The sequence below is a fragment of the Propithecus coquereli genome, unplaced genomic scaffold, assembly GCF_000956105.1.
Source record: "Propithecus coquereli isolate 6110/MARCELLA unplaced genomic scaffold, Pcoq_1.0 Scaffold390, whole genome shotgun sequence".
In the NCBI taxonomy this organism is placed as follows: Eukaryota; Metazoa; Chordata; class Mammalia; order Primates; family Indriidae; genus Propithecus; species Propithecus coquereli.
Window position 1 is genome coordinate 1,293,320 of NW_012149619.1, and position 19,761 is coordinate 1,313,080.

At 50.0% G+C, this 19,761-nt stretch overlaps 1 protein-coding gene and 1 long non-coding RNA gene across 2 annotated transcripts; one reads left to right on the forward strand and one right to left on the reverse strand.

Annotated features, from left to right (window-relative positions):
- Positions 1-7,565: 7,565 nt before the first annotated feature.
- LOC105816995 lies at positions 7,566-8,707 on the forward strand. Its single transcript, XR_001137813.1, has 2 exons — positions 7,566-7,797; positions 8,535-8,707. It is a non-coding gene; the product is annotated as an uncharacterized LOC105816995 (long non-coding RNA).
- A 4,778-nt stretch (positions 8,708-13,485) lies between these two features.
- Positions 13,486-19,364, reverse strand: FBXO39 (F-box protein 39). Its single transcript, XM_012652602.1, has 4 exons — positions 19,326-19,364; positions 15,306-16,411; positions 14,094-14,270; positions 13,486-13,832 (listed from the first exon to the last, which is right to left on the reverse strand). The coding sequence occupies exons 2-4, from the start codon at positions 16,329-16,331 to the stop codon at positions 13,704-13,706; spliced, it is 1,332 nt and encodes a 443-aa protein (XP_012508056.1). The 5' UTR covers positions 16,332-16,411; positions 19,326-19,364; the 3' UTR covers positions 13,486-13,703.
- Positions 19,365-19,761: the final 397 nt, after the last annotated feature.

Consider the following 19,761-nt stretch of genomic DNA (forward strand, 5'->3'; position numbering starts at 1 on the left):
TAGAAAATTTTAAAAACACCATATGCAATTTCTCAGGCAAGTCAACCGCCCATCCTTGCATAGTGATGCCAATGATGTTAATGTTAAATGAAAGCCATTTGGAAAGCTCAGGGTGCTATAGAACAATTAGCTTTGTTACTATTCCCTTAGTGCATCCAAACAAGGGGATGGGTAAGCCCTCAGGTTCCTAGCTTATTGGCTCCTAACATTCCTAAAGGCCGGAGGGAGTGGAGAGGGAAGATTCCTCAGCATGACCCAAATCCCAGGCTTCTATTTCTTTGGTTCCCATTCAGTCTGGGCTCCATTTAAGAGCAGTTTTGTGTTCATTCATGTACAGCCCTCATTCCTTCATGATCCAGTCCTTCTGTGGCTTATGTAGGTATGACCATCCCAGGCAAGCGACTGATGGATAATAATAGTGATGACCGGTCACACCAAGATGTGACCCACAGTTAAAAAGGCGACTTCCCATGTATTTTCTAATCAAATCCTCACAAAAAACCTAAAGAAGCTGCTATTATCACTAGCTCCATTTCATATTAGTAGATAGGATGGGGGCCTTGCGATCAAATAGACCAAAATCCTGGCTCACTCTGACACTTACTGTGTGACCTTGGGCAAGTTGCTCAGCCTCTCTGTGCCTCTGTTCTCTTATCTCAGAGTAGTATTGCCCACACTGTCCTTGTGATCCACACTGCCCTTTTCCGGCTAGCGCTTTGTCATCTGGGCTCTGGGAGGAAGGAGGTTAGTGAGAGTCTTGTGGTTTTCAGCTGACCGATACATGTCAGGGGGGCTTCCTCCTGTTAGCAAGTGTAGGCACACGCCAGGGTGCATCTCTAGGTAGGGCTTTCTGCGTTTTAGGTAAGGAGGTAACTGCCAAATTTAAGACTGAAGCTTTTTAAAGGTCATTGTCAAATTCCAAATCGCCATTTCCTAAGAAGCCTGAGCCAGTGTCCTCCCAGGATGCTGCCTCAGCCACCAAACAGCATGTGGGACAGCTAAGGGAGAGTAGGAGATTCTAATCACTGATCTGTCATGAAGTCGCTGTGAGGCTTCAGGAAAGTTACTTGACTTCTCTGATCTTCATTTTCCTTGTCTGTAAATCAGATGAAGAACATCCTTCTTGCTGGGTTGTGGTGAAGATAAAACGAGATATTGTATGTAAAGCACCTAGTATAGAGCCTGATATAGTAGGTGCTCAAAAAATAGTATTTTTTTTTTAAAATGCGAGTTCCAAATATTTTGAGAAAAAGCATCTGTGATCTGAGAGAAAATATTGAAAATTAGCACCAGAGCTTTAAAAAAGCACAAACTTCAAAATAATTCATCCCACATTAATGGAGCACCTGTCACATAGCAGGCACGGCGGGGAGATGGGCGAAGCTGCAATGACCAGGTCACAGTGCTGCGACCGAGGCAAGGACAGGCAGCTGTGAGGACAGCCTTGGGGGGTCAGGGAAAGCTTCCTGGAGGGGCCACCCTTAAGCTGAGACATGAAGGACAGTGGCAATCATAGGACACAACCATTACCAGTTCGTGAGCACCTACCACGGAACACGAGTGGAAATTGGGTAGTTGAGGAAAAAAGTAGGAAGGACACTGCAGGAAGGTGGAAGGGCCTGTGCAAAGAAACAGACGCTTGAACGAGCAGTGAACTTTTGCGCAAGCGCAGATGGGGTGAGGGCGGGGGCGGGGCAGACGTCGGACCTGGAGGCCTGAAATCCATATAGGAGGCCTGGTCACCCAGCCAGACACACGAAAGACCGAGTTAAGACATGAAACAGGAATACAGCAACCCGTAGGTATGTCTCGGGGTCAGGTGGCTGGGTAGGGGATCAGTCCCACAGAGCGAGGGAGAGGGAGGAGTTGGGGATGGCCCCCAGGTTTCTGGGCGGAGGCGCGGGGCAAATGGCGGTGCTATTGGCTGGGAGGGAACGTAGGAGGAGGAGGGCTTCTACAGTGAGGGTGGGCTGGGGAGCGAAGGTGATGAGCTTGCAGCAGAGTAGTCACCCCTCCTCCCATAGATATGGAAGGGAAATATTTCCAGCGGGGAATATGTAACAGAGGGAATGGCCTGAAAAAATGGCAAAAATATTTTCTGTCTCTTTAAAACATCCTCCACTCCTTTTTGAGAACTGAAACCTGCATCCCAGCCTCAGGCCAGTGAGGGGCCTGGGTACACCTTTTGTTACTTGTACTCCAGGAGATGGCTCAGCCCTGACCTGACTGGTCGAAAGAGGTCCTGGGTGGAGGTCACGGGATTGTCTTCAGTGGAAACGGGGAGATCAGAATCATCAACTAGTTGAACAGCAATTGCCTGAAGCTGAGAACCCATCCTTTAAAAGCTTTGTATTTCTGCGTGTTATTAGGACGATGGCATTTCAGACAGGAGTCTCCATCCTCCTCCTTTGCCAGCAAAGTAATAAACTTCTCTTTCCTTCTCCTCAAACCATTTGTTCTTGTTCTTCTGATGGGGCCTTGAGGACAAGGGCTGAGCCTTCTGTAACAAGCTCACTCACCGAGTGTGAGGAGCCTGTGGGTGGGGAAAGGTCTGGCTGCAAAAGAGCTGGGAGACATCTTCAGAGAGGCAGAGGAGAAGCCACGGAAATGCTTGAGAGTTGAAATGCATGGAGAAGCCCGTCCGGCCTGGGCCCTGGGAACCACTGACACTACCAGGTTGGTTGAAGCATCCACGGGCTGGAGGAAGCTGGGAAAGCATGGAGTCACAGATGCCATGTTTCACGGCATGGGGCCAGCAGCTTGGGTGCTCCAGAGAGTCAGCTTAGCTTAGGCTGTGCTTTGAAAAGAAATATCCTAACCTCTGCTCTCTGCTGGTACGTACTCTGCCCCAAGGACTAAGAAAAGCTGCGAGGTCAGAGAAGAAATGGTGAAACACCTCCCCATTTATTACATGTGAGCCTATAGTCAATGTTATAAGGTTCCAAGTTGATTTCTTTCAACTTGGCCTATGGTGCTAAAAAATGAGTGTGTCTTGAAGGCATAACCTTAAAGCTGTGAATGCAGACTTTGAAAAGTATCTAGTCCAACTTACCCATTGCATGGTTGGGGAAACCGAAGCCCAGAAAAGAAAGTAGCAGAATGCTAGACCTAGTCGTACTGCGAATACTAAAGTCCCATTAATGCCTATTGTGTTTCTACCAATTACATAATGAAGTCATTGCAGAGTGCAGGGTCGCTTGGTTTAATCCTTGTATGAATTATGGCTCTCAGCCCCTGATATCTTTCTTAAACTCCTTAAAGAAGACAATTTCTTTATAAAACACTTCTCACTGCATGCCTTATATCACGAATGGCATTTAAAAGGAAGATATCAATTAGGCGCAAAGACTCTTTACTGAGGGGGAGTCAGCATCTCTCAAAGTTAGTGGGACAGTTAGAATTACGGAGAGGATGGCTTTGTGTCACCAGGGAGGTTAACATGTCAGTAACAAGCCAGGTGACTGTTGCTCAAGGTGCTATAAACACTGTCCCCTCACAATCCCCTGATACCATGGAGAAGTCCTCAGTATTTCAGAGTCCTTGAGGTCTGTTTGTGAATAAATGTCACCTGCCAGTGCCACGTGGTGGAATGTGTGGGTCTCTGAGGGCTAAGTCTATGATGGTTGCAGATCCTCTGATAATCTCACTTCTGAAAACCTCAGACTCTTCTGGGAAAATCCCAAAGCTTTAGACCTTGGGTGGTGGATGCCAGAGAAAGCCAATGTGTGAAAGGACAGATGGCCCGACTCTGAGAGTGCTTGGGACCGCGGTGGTCATTCAGCCCAATGCTCCCATTTTATGGATGACCAAACAGGGTGTTGTGGAGTGAATGTTTGTGTCCCCCAAACCCATATGTTGGAACCCTGCCCCCAGTGTGATGGTATTTGGAGGTGGGGTCTTTGGGAGGTGATTAGGATTAGATGAGGTCGTGAGGCTGGAGCTCTCGTGAATGGGGTTAGTGCACTTATAAGAGTCCTGGGAGCTTGTTTCTTCCCTCCATCATGTGAGGACACAGCGAGAAGGTGCCATCTGTGAACCAGGAGGCCGGCCCTCACCAGATACCAAACCTGCTGGCTCCTCCATCTTGGCCTTTCCAGCCTCCAGAACTAAATATCTGATGAATATTTATTGATTGAGAAATAAATATTTATTGTTTAAGCCACTCAGTCTCTGGTATTTTGTCATAGCAGCTGGGGCTGGCTAAGACATAGAGGTTCAGAGAGGAGTGGGGAAGGAAACTTCTTGCCCAAGGTCACCCTAGAGTTTCAGACGAAGCTGGACTCCTGGCCCCAAGTTCAGGGCTCTTCTCCCTGTGGCTTGAGCTAACTTCCCAGCCCCCAAGAATTTCTTCTCTGAGAACCACATGCGAATATACACAAGAGGGCTCCGTGACCATGTCTGTGTGATGTGACCTGCCCTCCCTGGCCACTGCTCGTTGACCCAGCTGGGCGGTCCAGGGTCCGCCTCCTGGGACTCAGGATTTTGAAACTGAAACAGAGGCTGGGAGTGATTAGAGGGCTCCAGAGAGGAGGGTCACAGATTCCTGTGGCTGTGGTCCCCAAGGCTGCCCTGGGTCCTCCCACACGGGGCTCAACAACCACCTCTTTCTATGAGATGCACCAATATCATGCTGTTCTTGCTTAAGATTCCAGAAGTTTGTCTCTGTAACTTCCCCCTGAAGGACCTAATATATGTGGAAGGAAAGCCAGTGGTGACCCTGTTGGGACCAGAGAATGTGAGGACATTGCTTCTGAATGTGAAGCAGAGCTCTAAATAGGCAACGGAGTGACTTCCTGCTTCTATTCAAACCCCTGCAGTCCACTGTGTAAGTCCCCTTCCAGGACTGTCCCTCCCCCTCCACACGATTCAGCGGGACACCGCATTGGCACTACCTGGCCCCTCTGCTGGCTCCCTGCCCCCGCTGGCTGGGCCAGGAGGGAGCAGCTCATGAAAGCTGGGCCAGTGAGCCCCTCTCCTGAGGAATCTGGACTTGGAACACGGAGATTTCAGTTCCACCTGGCTGCTCTCTTGAAGAGGGGAGACGCAGGCTTTGGAGCGTGAATGACAGCCATTGTACTGTGGGTGGGAAACAGAAAGCCAGACGCCTCCTATAGCAAGAGGAAAAGTGGAAGCCAATGCATCAAAACAAAGAGAGATGAGAGGACTCCCTGTGACCCCTGCAGCTCTCCCTTCCTCCGCTCCAGGTGGTTTCTGAGGCCCTTGGGTCCTGTGAGATGCTCAGGCAACCTTGTGCTGCGTTCTACTTTCTGCTCCGACTCCCAGTCATTTCCCACGCTGCCGCCCGCCCGGCAGAGCTGGAACTCACAGGCCATGGCTGCTTGGCTGGAGGAGGGGGCTGACTGGGGGGCGGGCTGGGAGTGGGACTGCCCGAGCGCGAGCTTGATGGAGAAAGCGATGTTTGCTTGGTGGGAAGAGAGGGCACATTCCAGGCAGGGGCACGGCTGCGAGGGGTCTCAAAGAGCCCAGTCTGTTTCCAGAACAGTGAGGAATTGGGTATGGGTCCCTACGAGGGTTACAATCTCAAATCAGAACCAAGCAAGACAGGTGTACTGTCGGTCATCTCGATGATTGTGACAACCACTGACATTTGTCGAGTGCTAATAACGAGTTATAATACAGACTGTTCCTCCCATTTTACAGGTGGGGAAACCGAAGCTTGGAGGGACCTCACGGGAAGGATTCAGACCCAAGCAGGCTAACTCTACAGCATACATCCCTAAAACCACTATGCCCACCATTTAGTAGCAAGGAGAGATGCTATATGGAGAAACTGAGGCATAGAGTTAACTTGTTCATACTGACTCAGTGTGAGATTTGAAGGCTGAGCTTAAGTTTTCGAAATCAGACCTTTATCTTAGGAAGTCTGTTTCCTGTGGTGACTTGAATTCTATTCTTTGCCTCGAAGTCTGAAAGGGGATTGCTAACCTCAGGTCCCTGATGAATGCCACGAAGGTCTTTCATACTGAGGAACCGCAATCAGCGACACAGCTGCCCAATTGCAGAAGAGTTAAAGGAAGGTCTGAAATCAGTATTGTGAGCCGATTTGGTTTGTGGGTCTCCTAACCACCCTGTATCTGAGGGTACTTCCTGTACTCGATTACAGCGTTGGGGATACACCTGTCTGTGCAGAGCTGACGCCCCCGTACAGCCCCGGACTCCACGCTCCTGCCTGGCTGGCCAGCTGCACACAGTGCCTGAGGTGAAGGAGGCAGGCGCCACTGTTGGCTGCCTGGCCTAACAGCCACGCCCCGCCCCTGGGGTCTCCCTTGCCCACCCCCACCATGGAAGCTACATGAATTAGATTTGTTTCCAGCCTTTCTTGCAGATAGAGGGGGGCTATGTGACCCACTTCTGGCCAAGGAGGCAAAAGCAGAAGCTGGTTGGGGGGTTTTGGAAAAGACTTTCACCACTAGTGCTATCCCTTACTCCTGTTCTTCCTGCCAGGACAATGGCTGAGGTGTTTGGAGCTGTGGCAGCCTCTGGAGACCATGAGGAAAGGTCGGGAGAAGCGTGGAGATACTAGTGCCAACCCTGGGGAGCCCCACAGCAAAACCAGCAGCCAACTGACTCTACATTTCCCATTAATGAGAAAAATAAGCCCTTATTTGTTTAAGCCATTGGCAGATCTGCTGACCCTTAGACAGGAATGTGTCCTGACTCATCACCCATCTTAGAGCCAGCCTGTGGACCCAGACACTGATCCACTAGCCCAGTGTTTGTGTCCTCTCTCTATATATAACTGTTTTTATTCCAGAACCCTTTGTCAAAACCTTACTGAGAATTGTGATCAAGTAGAAATTGGAGGGAGAGTTCCTTTGACCAAAGCAGAGTGTCCAGGAACAGAGCCCCACCCACATCTCCCCATGAGCTCATCCAATGTCCGCATTGTTCAGATGGGAAGACTGAGGCCTGGCAAGCAGCAGGGATGTTGGGCAATTTGGGGCAGAGTCAGCGAGGCAAGGCAGGCTCCAGCTCTTACACAGAGCTCTCCTATCCCCAGCAGAGCTTTACGTGTTACAATGCATTTTACAAAGAGGGTCTCAAACGAGGAAACTGGGCCACAGAAACATGACCTGACTTGCTAGAGCTACAGCTAATGAATTACCCATGCTTTAATGAATGACCGATGCTTAATTAAATCTCGGGCTTTCAGATCCTGAAACCAGGATCTGTTGCCTCCAAGCGTTTTTCACTTGAAAATTCATTCATGAATTTTGACAAGCCCTTTTTTAACAATGTAAAAATCAGGAAGACTCTCACTGATGCCCTTGAAGCTGGGAGGATTTGCTTGTTCACCCAACAGTGGCCGGGTTGTTAGGTTCCCCTGTGAGGGAGCCAGTGCAGACCTGAATGCCTCCAGCTGGGCCCCCTGCACCGGAGGAGCCATGCTTCAGTGAGTCAGCAAAGGTATAGCCACAGCTGTCACATGCCAGGCCTGTGGCATGGGGGTGTGTGTGTGAGGTCATTCATTTATTCATTAACATAGCAAATATTTAGGCCCCGGCTCCTACTTACGGTGCCAGGGCCTATGCTAGGCGCTGATATTAGAGAATAAGGCAGAGTTCTCTGTCCTTGTGGAGCCCAACCCAGAGGCAGAGAGTACACAGAAACAACAAAGCTGTTCCGGAGGGTGGAAAGCGCCCCGAGGGAAATAGGGTGATGCGAGGGCAAGTGTCAGGACTGGCGGGAGGCCGCTTGAGACCAGTGGTGGGACAGGCCTTTCTGATGGGCTGACACTTAAGCCGAGAAAAAGGTGAACAAGAAGACGGCAGTCATGTGAGTATCTGGGGAAAACAATCTCATTTTTCGTGAACAGAGAAAAGGCTAGTGTGGCTGAAAAATAAGAGAATTTGTACAAGCTGAGATCAAAGAGGTGGACTGGGGTCAAACCACATATGCCTGGAGACAGGTATGTCATTGGACAGGGGCGCCCTGGGAGGCTTCCAGGAGGCGGCAAGAGAGACCGTCCTCCAGTCTGGGCGCGCGGGGCGTGGCCCGAGGCCTGCGCCTTAGCCAATCAGAGGCTGGGGGCGGGTCCGGGGCGGCTGCAGCCCAGCTCCTCCCTCGCCATTCTATCCCCACCTCCTCGAATGACATTGGCTGTTCCCCGGTTTCCTCGACAACCGGGAAAGGCAACGGCGAAAGGCTCCCCTGTCCTCCCGTCCCACCCCCTCGCTCTAGGGGTGACCGTGGAGCGGCGGGCCGAGCTGGCTCCCACCTGCCAGGATGGCTTTCCTGGGTGACGGTCGTGGCTGGGGAGGGGGCCGGGTGACGAGTGAGGCAGCCCCGGAGGCCGGGAGGGCCCGAGGAGCCTTGGCTGTCTCTGCTGAGAGGGTCAAGCCTGGACCCGCCGCCCGGGAACCCCGACCTCACGCACAGTCAGTGCGTTCCGAAGGGTGTACGCGGGGGTGGGCGGGCTGACCTCCCGGGCATCTCTGCCCAGCAAAACAAAAGGTATCAGTTTATATGCATTGCCCTTCAACTTGCTTTTTTTCACTTGGTATGTCTTGAAGGGTGTCCGTGACAAGAGATGAAGATCCATCCGCCTGACTCTTTAAATTGCTGCACGACACGGAGTTACCAGCGTTTACGTCACCTGTCACCCGTTCCCAAGGTGTTGGACTTTTTAGTTGGTTATAATTTTATGCTATTAGTAACAGTCCTTCAGTAAATATCTTCGTAGTTCCTTCTTGGATCTGTATTTCTCTAAGGTTGTTTTATTCTTCGGTCACTGGCAAGCTGTCGATGACATAGAAGAGTGACAAGGTTAGATTGTGATCTAGAAAGAGTCTGATGGGGACAGATTGGAGAAGAGGGGATTGGATACATTCCCTAGGAATGGTCTTGGCTGACAAAGCGCGCAGACCTTAGGGTCAACTTCCCTAGTGACTGCTGAGGAACGGTAGGTGAGTCCCCTCCACTCCCTGGGCCTTAGTTTCCTCATCTATGAAGACAGGACATTGAAGTAGGGGTGAGTCAGGCTGGGGAGGTGATTCGTAAGGTTTCTGCCTGCTGAAAATGCCTGATATTATCAGCCTTTGTCTAAAAGTACACGATAAAGTTGGATGAATTAACTGCACAGTTGTTCAGAGTAGTAAACGTGTTCTTAATGGCTGCCTTAAAAAGACATATTTCTAGCAACACATGTATGCCGCCATGAAAAAATAAAGGCATATTTGCCTTAATACTCAGTAAGATGGGCAAAACAAAATGCATATTACTTTGAAACACTTTTTAACTGTAAACAAGGTGGACTCGTCTCCAAACAAGATCTTATTTTAATTTGTTCAACAAATAGTGAGGGCCTCTTCTGCACCTGGTACAGTTCTAGGCATTGGGGATTCACCATAAACAAAGCAAAAATTCATGCTTCCTAGGAACTTACATTCCACTTGAGCATTTAAGAGAGTGTGTGTGTGTGTCTTGATCTTTTTTTTTTTTCAATCTGTGCTTTTGCAAATGTAGGGGAACAGGAATCACATTAATTTTCTAGGCACCAGCCAGGGAAGTCACAGCGCAATTTCTCTCCGTGTGTGATATTCAGCCAATGAACTAATGAAATTCTGTGGTTTTGAGTTGCAAATAAAAATTTCTGTGGGTCCCCTCTTTGGAACTGCTGTTTGGATAATATGTATAAAGGGGTATATATCCATCAAAGAAGAGGGCCATTTTGTGTTTATAAAAGATTGCTTCTTTCAAGTTACAGTTGATGCCATTTTTTTCTGAAACAATCATGTCCATCATTCTGAAAACATCGTAAAGATTTTATTCATATCTTTCTATTTTACTCAAAATACTTTGTTCTTAAGAGTTCAATCTTACACAGCAGCATTTCTCAGCTAAACATGGTAAAACAGTAGTTTTCATTGATCTCTTTTCCACTCTTTTGCTTAATGGAATTATAATACAATTGACACCAAATCTTCTTGCCGTGGGAGAGGACATGCAGTAACTAAGAGCACAGCTCTGGAATTGGGTTGGGTTTGGCACTCACTTCCAGCACTTCCTAAATGTGTGACCAGGGCAGGTTAGTCTTGCAAAGTCTAAGTTTCTTCTTCTCTAAAAGAGGAATAACAGTAGTCTCTGCCTTCTAGAGCTGTGTGAAGATTCCTTGAAACTAGGTGAATTAATATCTAGCACAGTGAACACTCAACCAGCTATCACTTTAACTGTCTGTCTGGCATGAGCTGGGTGGGGCAAGGGAGAGGAATTGTGTTGTTCTCATTTTATTTTTGGGTAGAAGAAGGAGTCCTGGGTTCTGAATCTGGAAACTATAGTATTGATTCTGTCACAAACTGGCTCTGTGACTCTGGGCAAGTCAATTTCTGTTTTGAGTCTGTTTCCTTGTTTATTAAACAAAAGTCAACATTTACTGAATACCCGTGGGCCAGGCTTGTGAATTGTATTAAATAATTTATTTCTCAATTTACACACAGAGTAGCTGACACTCAGGGAAGTTAAATACCTGATCCAGGGCATAGAGCAAGAAGTGTCAGGCCAGGACTCAAACCCAGGTAGCCTGGCTCCAAAGGCGAGGTTTGGGGCCAAGAAATGTCATCATTCACATCTATGCTCAGCATCACAGGCCCCATCCCTGCACATTTGTGTCTCAGGGACCTTAGTGATATGGGGCCGCTCAGCTCCTCCCATTTTACAAAGGGCAGAAACTAAGATCTCAACAGGATAAGGAACTTATTCAGCGTCATACAAATTAGTGGCCTAACTGGACCAAGAGCCCAGGCCTCAGGACCCTTTCAGCCCAGAGAGTCATTAGTCCATCTCTGAGAGTCTTTGCAAAAACTAAAAGCTGTACTTGTGTTGTCAGGTTGCCTGTGGGTAGGTACTGGTTTACACCTAAGTTTGGTCACAGCCTTACTCTCCTTACATACCTGTGTCTTAGTTCAGGCTGCTGTAGCAAAATGCCATGGACTTGGCGGCTTATAAGCAACAGAAATTTCTTCTCCCACTTCTGGAAGCTGGAAGTCTGAGACTGGGTGCCAGCATGGTTGGGTTCTGGTGAAGGCCATATCCAAGTTGCAGACTGCTATCTTCTTCTCGTGTCCTCACATGGCAGAAAGAGGGCGAGAGAGCTCTCAGGGGTCTCTTTTATAAGGGCACTAATCCCATTCATGAGGGCCCCACCTTCATTACTAATCACCTCCAAAATGGCCCCAACTTTAAATACCATCACTATGGAGATTAGATATCAATATATGAATTTTGGGGGGATGCAAACTTTCAGTCCATTGCAAATTGGACATTCAGGGGGTTTCGCCCCAGTCACTTTGTCACCAGGACTTTATCAGCTCCAGTCAATATTTGAGAGGAGGCCCCAGGGAGGCAGAATGTGTCTCCTGCTCATAAACATGGGTCAGGGACACCCCGGAGTGCACCTGTGTGCTTCTGCAAAGAGCTGGGTACTCTTTTCAGACCCTCATCCTGGGGAGGCTTGTGGGAGCCAGCCCCCCACCCTCCTGCTGTCTGTGGGAAAAGGGGGACAGGCATGAATAAGAAGCTGTCACTCGAGGGGAGTAGAGAGGTCACAGGTCTGTTGGCTGTCTCCATCCACCAGTGGACCTCTCAATGTGGCAATTTAAAAAATGGATGATATTTGTGTAAAATTAGGTGGGTTTGGAGATGTGCTCTGCATTTTTTCACTAGGACTCTCCTGGTCTTGACCCTGTTTTAGTTCTTTGGGGGAACTGGAATATCCTTGCAGTAGTTCTCTGTGTGGTCAGGGGATCTCTGAGGGCCCCTGAGACCCCCTTTTCAAGGGATCCATGAGCTCAAAAGTATATTAACAATATAGCAAGATCTTATGTGCCTCCTTTTTCACGCTCATTCTCTCTGGCGTTTCTCAGGGGGGCTCTGTGGTGTGAGACAGTGCGGCAGACTGAATGCAGAAGCAGGGATGAGAAGTCAGCTGTCTACTCTTGAGCCACACATGACAGAGATTTGCAAAACCTGTCAGACATATTCACTTTTTTATGGAAAGCATTTCCATTAAAATGTTATCTATGTTAACGTATTTTCCATGGAAGAGTTATCTACACTCAGAGTCCGTGTTTGGGGGTGAAAAGAACTGGTCTACATTACAGAGAAACCACTGTACCAATCAACCCAATTGCCAAGTGGTCTGGATGCCAGCCGAGGCTCCCCATCACTTCCTGCAGGTCACCTCCTCTCTGGTCCACACGGCACTAGACTGCTCCCAAGGGCCCTTCTGCTTTCAGCATATTATGACACTAAGGTGTCTTCTCCCATCACACCTGGAAGCTCCCTACAGGTGGGGACCCCTTCCCTTCCCTTCTTTTCTGAACGTTAGTGAGATGGGGACCACGTCTACCAAACAGCGTTGTAGGGAGAGTCAGATGAGAGTGTGAACGTCAAAGTGCTTTGAACATTGAAAAGCACTAGATAAATATGAATTTTAACAAAGGGCCAAAAAGCTAAGCATAAATATGGACACAGCATACGAAAAGCAAGGCAGACAAAATCTGAAACGAGTCACTTGTTAAAAGTATTCTGGGATTTTATTAATTCATATCTATTGAAAAAAAGAACTGTATGCCACTTTGTGTACAAAAATCTCAAAGGACCAGAAGCAATACATGGCTATGGTTACAGGCTCAGGAATTTATAATTACTCCTTATTTAAAACACACTAGATTTTTTCCCAATTATAAAAATAACATACGGTCATTGTAGAAAAGTTGCAAAATATGGGAAAGCATAAAAAGGATGATAAAAACCACCCATAATTGTACTACCCAGAGATAACGGTTAACATTTTTGGTACATGTCTTGTATGCTTAAAAAAAATCCCTATATGCATTTTACATGATTGATATCATACTCACATATAGTTTTGTGTCCTGTTTTTTTTCGCTTAACATTGCATTGGGAACATTTCCCCATGACATTATCAATTCTTTGTAAATATGAGTATAATGGCCAGTTCCGGTTCAGGCCTGCATCTGAGGACTGAGTGGTCCCAGCAGGCTGTGTGTGATGCTGCCTGGATGGAAAAATAAAAGGGACACAAGGAAACAGAGGCAGGAGATCTGGATCCACCAGGCCCATGAGTCCCGAGTTCCTTTTGTGAGAGGGAGTGCCCTCTCTGAGCAGGAGCCTTCTAAAAGTGAGGATTTTCCTGCCTCACCCGTGGACAGGCTGGTGGATTTCCATGCATCTGAGATCAGGCCCGGCCAAGGTCAACGTCAGGAGGCTCTGACTCAAAGGCCAGCCAGGTTATAAAGTATTTCCAAACTGATGATGTCAGTAGACACTCGATTCTATGTGCTCAATGGCTAGTGACACACACCTGTGCAGGTGCACAGGTTAGCAGGCGTCAGGATCCTCCAGCAAGAAACCACTCTGGGTAGCTTTGAGTTTTTAGTTCTGTAGCACAGTGAGGGTGTCAAAAAGCAAAACCAAATGACAAAGAGAGAGATCACACCTGGATAGTTGGTAAAGACTGCACTTTAACGTTACCTGGGGCCTTCGTATCACCAGCAGTCCCAGCCTTTGCCGGGCTGTTCATGTTGGTGCGGAACTGGCGAAAAAGGAGAGAGAGAGAGAAGGAAAAGGGGTGGGGTGGGGGATGCTCCAAGTGTAGTTCTACAAGAACCTGGTTTTCAAGTTCAAAGTGCTCCTAGCTTTCTTCCTCTGGAGAGCGCTCGTTATATCATGGGGTAAGCGATGACAAAATAGTTAAGCTCTGAATCGATCAGCTTTCTGTACTTTCTGTAAATTTCCCGCAGGGTCCTGTCCTCTTCATTCGTCTCATATCTGTTTGTGTAAATTCTCACCTGTGCCAACAGAGAAACACACCCAGCCCCCACACACATCGTGACTACATCATTCAGGACCCAACGACAATCCAAGCGATCTATAGATACAGTTGTTGGTAGAATCAGGAAAAGCCCAAACCCAGCTACTAAGGAGGAGAGCTCCAGATTCCCCTCTGCGAAATTGCTAATTTCCAGGGGACAGATCTCCTCTGTCCCAGAGCCGGAGCACCGTCCTGGACGCCCCTGCTCCATCCCGTGGAGCAGGCCGGGCGCCCATACCTTGAGCGTGCGCAGGGAGCACTGGCCCTCTTGCTGACTCTTCAAGATCCGCTCCACGAACTTAACATCGAGGAAAGCCCAGATTTTGAAGTAAAACAACTTTCTGCAGGATAAGACGAGGAGGTGCAGCTCCTCGTCCAGGGACTCATGGTTGTTGTTGAACTCAAAAGTTAATTTCTGGAAAAGCAGCAAAGGGGAAGATGTGTGTGAGCAGAGATGCTGCGACTGGCTGGGTCAGCCCACATTTCCCTGACCTGGGTGTCCACGGTGGTCTGGGGCGGGGGGCGGGCTTTTTAGGTAAGGGACACTGGACCTGTGGTTCTCAGAGGAAGAGATTCTAGAATGATGGTGATCTTGTTCAAGTTTGCAAAACGTGGAATTTGGAGGTGGTGTACTTGGAGTCCAGAGACCAAGGCGCAGGTCCCGGCTCTGTGGGTGGCCGTGGGCCAGCCGCCAAACCGCAAGTCCTTCTGTAGCACAGAACCATCATGACAATGTCTGCCCTGCGCACCCCAGGGTCATGTGGGTATCAAATGAAGTATTAGCACCTTGCAGTCCACCCATGTTTGCAGTGGTATCTATACCTGTTACTATCGATTGTCACAACTGCTGTGAGGGCCTCAGGAGGGGCGAAGTGATTCTGACTTGCTAGGTGGGAAAGCTGCTAGGCTAGGGAACATCTCAGGACCTCAGAACCTCTGAGCTCTTCCGTTGCCTAAGTCAAATTTGGCTTTTTGTTTGGTTTGGTCCTCTTCACTCTACCTTCCCAATTGCCAGGCACTGCTGTAACCAGACAGGTCCCTGCCGAGAGCTGACCACAGGAGGCACCAGGTCTCCTGGGTGCTGCTGTGACCTGGTAGAAGGCAGGAAGGGGCTGCCCACCTGCTATTCACCTGCAAGACACCTCCTGGCTCAGGCTTCACAGCTCTGAGCTGGGGACACAGGGGCTTTCCTTGGTTGACAGGCAAGCAGAAAAGTCCTTGTGTCCCACATGTAGGAAGTGAGCAGCAGCTTTTGTCGTCTATTGTGTGGCCTTAGGGGGAGGAGAGGAGGCTGAGAGTAAGTAACATTTCCTAGAACCTCAATTTGAGATTGAGTGAGCATGTGGGAGACCAGGCAAGAGCGGGGAGCAGTGGGCTTCCCTCTGGGGGAGCCAGTCACCTGAGAGGCAGTCACTCCCTGCAAGTCTCCCTGCCCTCGCTTGCCACCCACCTGCAGAGTGTGCCGGAAGGTGGGCAGGAGATCCGTGAGAGTGGGCCGCATGGACCAGTCCGGGTCACTGAAGTAGCAGCTTCTCAGACTGATGCTTCTGACTGGGATCTCGTGCAGGAGGATCCGGGCCAAGCGCTCGTACTTCATCACCCGCTCGAAGAAGAAGTTCACCTTCAGCTTGGTGGCCTGCCTGGCCAGCTTGGCCCAGGACATGCCCCAGATGACCTGTCCGTGGGGGTCATGAATGTGGCATTTGATGTTTATGGTCCAGAGGGTGCTGGCGTTGTTCTCACACAAGTTCTCGAGCAGCTCGTCGGAGATACAGTTGTAGTTGAGGGTCAGGGCCGCCAGGTTGCGGAACGTGCCCATGGTATTGTGGAACTGGGGGCTGCTGTAGACGGCCAGGTGGTGGCTGAAGTAATCCTCGATGTTGAGCTCCGAGGCCAGGCTCTCATTCCTCAGGTAGCTCAGGGAGTTGAGGACATGGCAGCCTTGCTCCACGGTCAGCCTGGCCCCTTTCAGGTTGAGATAATCCAGGTGTTTGCCCATTTTCTTTAAGAAGAAGCTCAAGCTCTTGATGAATGAGCTCCTGATGCTGTTTCTCCACACCAGGCGGTCCAGCTCCAGGTGCTGTATGGACAGAGACTTCAGACGGTTGTTACTCTTGCCCAGGCACGAGAGAAGGCCCCGCATGGTGACCTGGAACTTCTTGGTCAGGACGGTGTTGTAAGGATTCAGGAATTTGATCTCCAGGTGTTCCAGATAACGACCAAACTTCTTAACATACCAAAGAGCTGACTCAAATTCGGATGCGTGTACCCTGGAAGGTCTCCCGCTGAAGGTGATGGTCCTGTATCGCCAGAGGTCGGCCGAGTACATCATCTGGTTCCACTTTCTGCAGACCAGGGCGGCCCTGGACCTGTCCCTGTCTCCCAGCCACCAGAAAACACGGCGCAGGCACACATCGGGCAGAGTGGCCCAGCAGCTCTGGTCTTGGGGCTGGATCAGTTCTCTTTCTTCGTCCATGAAGGAACTGGGACGGACGGTGCAGCTGTGTGGTAGGCAGGGCTTCCAAAAAGGAGGGAAGAAAAGCAGTCACTTGTTTTCTGTGGGAGTAAAAATGAACGGCCATTACCTGCCAAATAGAAATTAAACTCAATTGGACTAGCTTTCTCTGCAATCTCGTATACATTAGGCACTGTGACAGGTGCAGGTGGCTCCATGATAAATTCATGATACAGTCCACACCTGTACGAGTTTCACAGTCTATCCAGGGACACAGACCAGAACTCAACTACAAAATGGTGAGAAAAGTGAAAAGGTTCAGACAGACTCACAGTATAGAGTAGCAAAAATAGAGGGTGATTCATTCTGTTTGGGTAAGGAGGAAGTAGAGAGGGTTGCTCGGAGGAGGTGACATCCAAGCTGGGGTTTTTTGTTTTTATTTTTGTATTTGAGACAGGGTCTCATTCTGTTGCCTGGGCTGGAGTGCAGTGGAGTCATCATAGCTCACTTAGCCTCTAACTCCTGGGCTCAAGTGATCCTTCTGCCTCAGCCTCCCAACCAGGCTGGGTTTTGAAGGATGAGCAGGATTTGCAAGGCAGATCAGGTTGGCCTAGGGTGGTAGTGGAGGGACCGATGCATTCTGGACAGAGGAAACAATCTGTGCAAAGCCACAGAACTGTGTATGTGATGTGCTCATATTCAGGGAACTAACAACTGTTTAGCTATCTGGACTTTAACTTTTACGTGGGCAGGGAGTGGAGGAACTGGATCCAGTGGGAGTAGTGGGAGGTGCTGGATCAAGGGGCCCTGAGTGACGTGATAAAGACTATGTCCTGGAGGCCAGGGATTCCCACTGTCCCCTCTCCTCAAGATCTGGGAATTCTGACATGGCCTGCCCCCTTTCCTGGATGAGAGGCACTGCATGTTCTGAGCTACGGAGCTGACGGTTAGGTTAACATTCAAGAGGTGCAGCAGCAGAACAAGGGTGGGAACCCAAACTGGGGTCATGGAGAGCCATGGGGACTGCAGGGTCACATGCCTGGAAGTGATGTGGTCAGTCTTGGGGTGTAGAAAGGACACTGTGGGGAAGCAGAGGAAGGACGGTCAGAGCAGAGCCAGGTATTGCAGTGGGAATAGTGATGGGGCTGTGAGCTCTTTAGAGGACACGATTTGGTAAGTGGCAAAGGTAGAAGTGGGGAGGACTGAAATGTTTCTGACCCCACTGATTGCAGGCAGTACCCCGGCCATGCTAGGGAGTCCCGGGGAGAGCTGGACAAAGGCCTGCCTGATACACACGGCCGTGCATCAGACTTTGTATAGCCAACTGATGAAATTTTCACAACGTCTAGCTTTCAATTTCCCCTGCCTGAAAACTCTCCTTGTTTTCTTTCCTCTCTAGTCCCCATTCTTCAAGGTTCAAGCCCTACCACTCCATAAAGCTTTTATCAGCTACTTTACCAAGGAAACAAAGATTATTGATCGTGGCCTATAAAATTACAGGGCTATAAAGAGACCTGAGAATCGATTTCTTTTCAGATGGGCACTGAGGCCCAGAGAGGTAAAGGGATTTGCTTGTGGTCACATAGCAAGTTAGTAACAGGGCCCAGACTAGAACTTAGGCTTTTTGACTATTTCTCCTGTACTTTTCCTATTCCCGCTTCTTGGGCCTCAGGTGCTGAGGGGCAAATTAATCATATATCTCAATTCAGGACATCATCTGTGCAGGACCCCTCTCTGGTTTTATATATTCATGTATTCCCTTTTAACCCTCTGTCCCATTCCATTGCCCTCCCCATAGGCAACTATTCCAGCCGACCCTCCCATCTGCAGATCTGGACAGACTTCCATAAAGGATTTCACAGCAGCCTGTCCCCACCTGTGACACAGGGCCCTAGTCAGTTCCCAGCTCAGCTACTTCCATATTCAGCCTGCCCCCTTCTCGGTTCCGGCTGGCCAGGGTCTGCCCCTTTAGATAATCTGTGTCCTTGCCTCTCTCTCCCAAGGGACCCACCTACTCCTTGAGGCTAGTGACATCCTCATTTTGTGTCTGAGAAGGCACTTAAACAATTAAACAATGAAGAAATTTAACAAATGAAGAAATAGGAATGTCTCTTCAATCACTTGTAAACTGCCCAGGGAGAGGGGCCCCTATAGCACTCAGCTCTAAGAAGAGCTCCTACAATGTGCTCCAGAAAAACTAAACCAATTCCAAAGCTCCATGAAACTGCTCGCTTTAGCAAAGTCGGAAGTCAAAAGAATCATCAGACACGGAAGCTGGAAGGGGTGGGGATGGAAGAATAGGTCTGGTGGGCTGGGAAAGTTGTTGCAAGAAGCCCCCAAATCATGTATAATTACTAGGAACCCCACCCACCCCCAGACCTCATCAGAGGCAGCTTAGCTTAGGGGGTTGGATCCTAGCTCTGTCAGCTGCTGTTGTGTGACCTTAGGAGAGTTAATTTCTTAGTGCCTCAGTCCTCGCATCTGTAAATAGGGGTAAAAACTGTACCCTTCTCCTAGTGTTGAGAGGATTAAATGAGCCGATATACCGGAAGCAGCAGAGCAGTGCCTAGCGCATAGTCAGTGCTACACACGTGTTGGCTGCCATTAGTAAGCAAGCTGGTGCCAGGGACTTTCTGCGACATCCCTGTCGGATGATGTGAATACGCCCATTTTACAAATGGGGGATGTTGGAAGGTTCATAAAGTTTACGGTGAGATCATGTAGAAGCAGGGAGGTGAGATTAGAACCCAGGCCAGGACTCCCAAACCTAGGCTTGGTCACCATACCGCACAGCTGCCACCGAGGGAAGGAAACCTAAGGATGTCCTACACCTGGGGCAGGGGAGGTGGCTCGGAAACTCCCGTAGCCAAAGATGCTTCCAAGAGGAGGCGGGTGAGGAGGGCAGCCCGCCCCTCCCCGCGCGGCCCTCGGGGGTCCCACCGCACCCCAGCCTGCGCTCGCGCGTTACCCGCTGGCTGCGCCCAGTCTGGGCTGCAGGGACCGGAGCGCGCCTGCCTGCTCCGCCCGCGCCGCTGCTGCTCGGACGCCAACTCCGCGAGCGCCCGGGGTCCGCGCCTGGACCTCGCCCAAGCTCGATGCCAAGCACCCGGCCGCCTTTGTGACGCGCCGCCCCCTGCGGGACTCTGCTTGTCCGCACCGGTCGCTGGGGCGCACACCTGGAGTTGCCAGATGAGATGATCGCGCGTGTAGAGGGCGAGACGGGCCCCCGCGCAGACCGTCCAGGACGGCGCCCCGGCCAGGGGCTGGGAGGCAGGAGGCGCGGCCGGCGCTCGGGCGAGGATGGGCACGGCCCCTGCCCTTCCCCCTGCAAGCGAGGAAGAGGTTCTGCCCGGCACGTGGGGCTCAGGCCCGCTCAGTTCTCCGCCTTTCCCGCCCTGACCCAACCCTGGGGTCTCCTGGCTTCTCCTTTGGAAGCCGGCGCTGCGCGGTC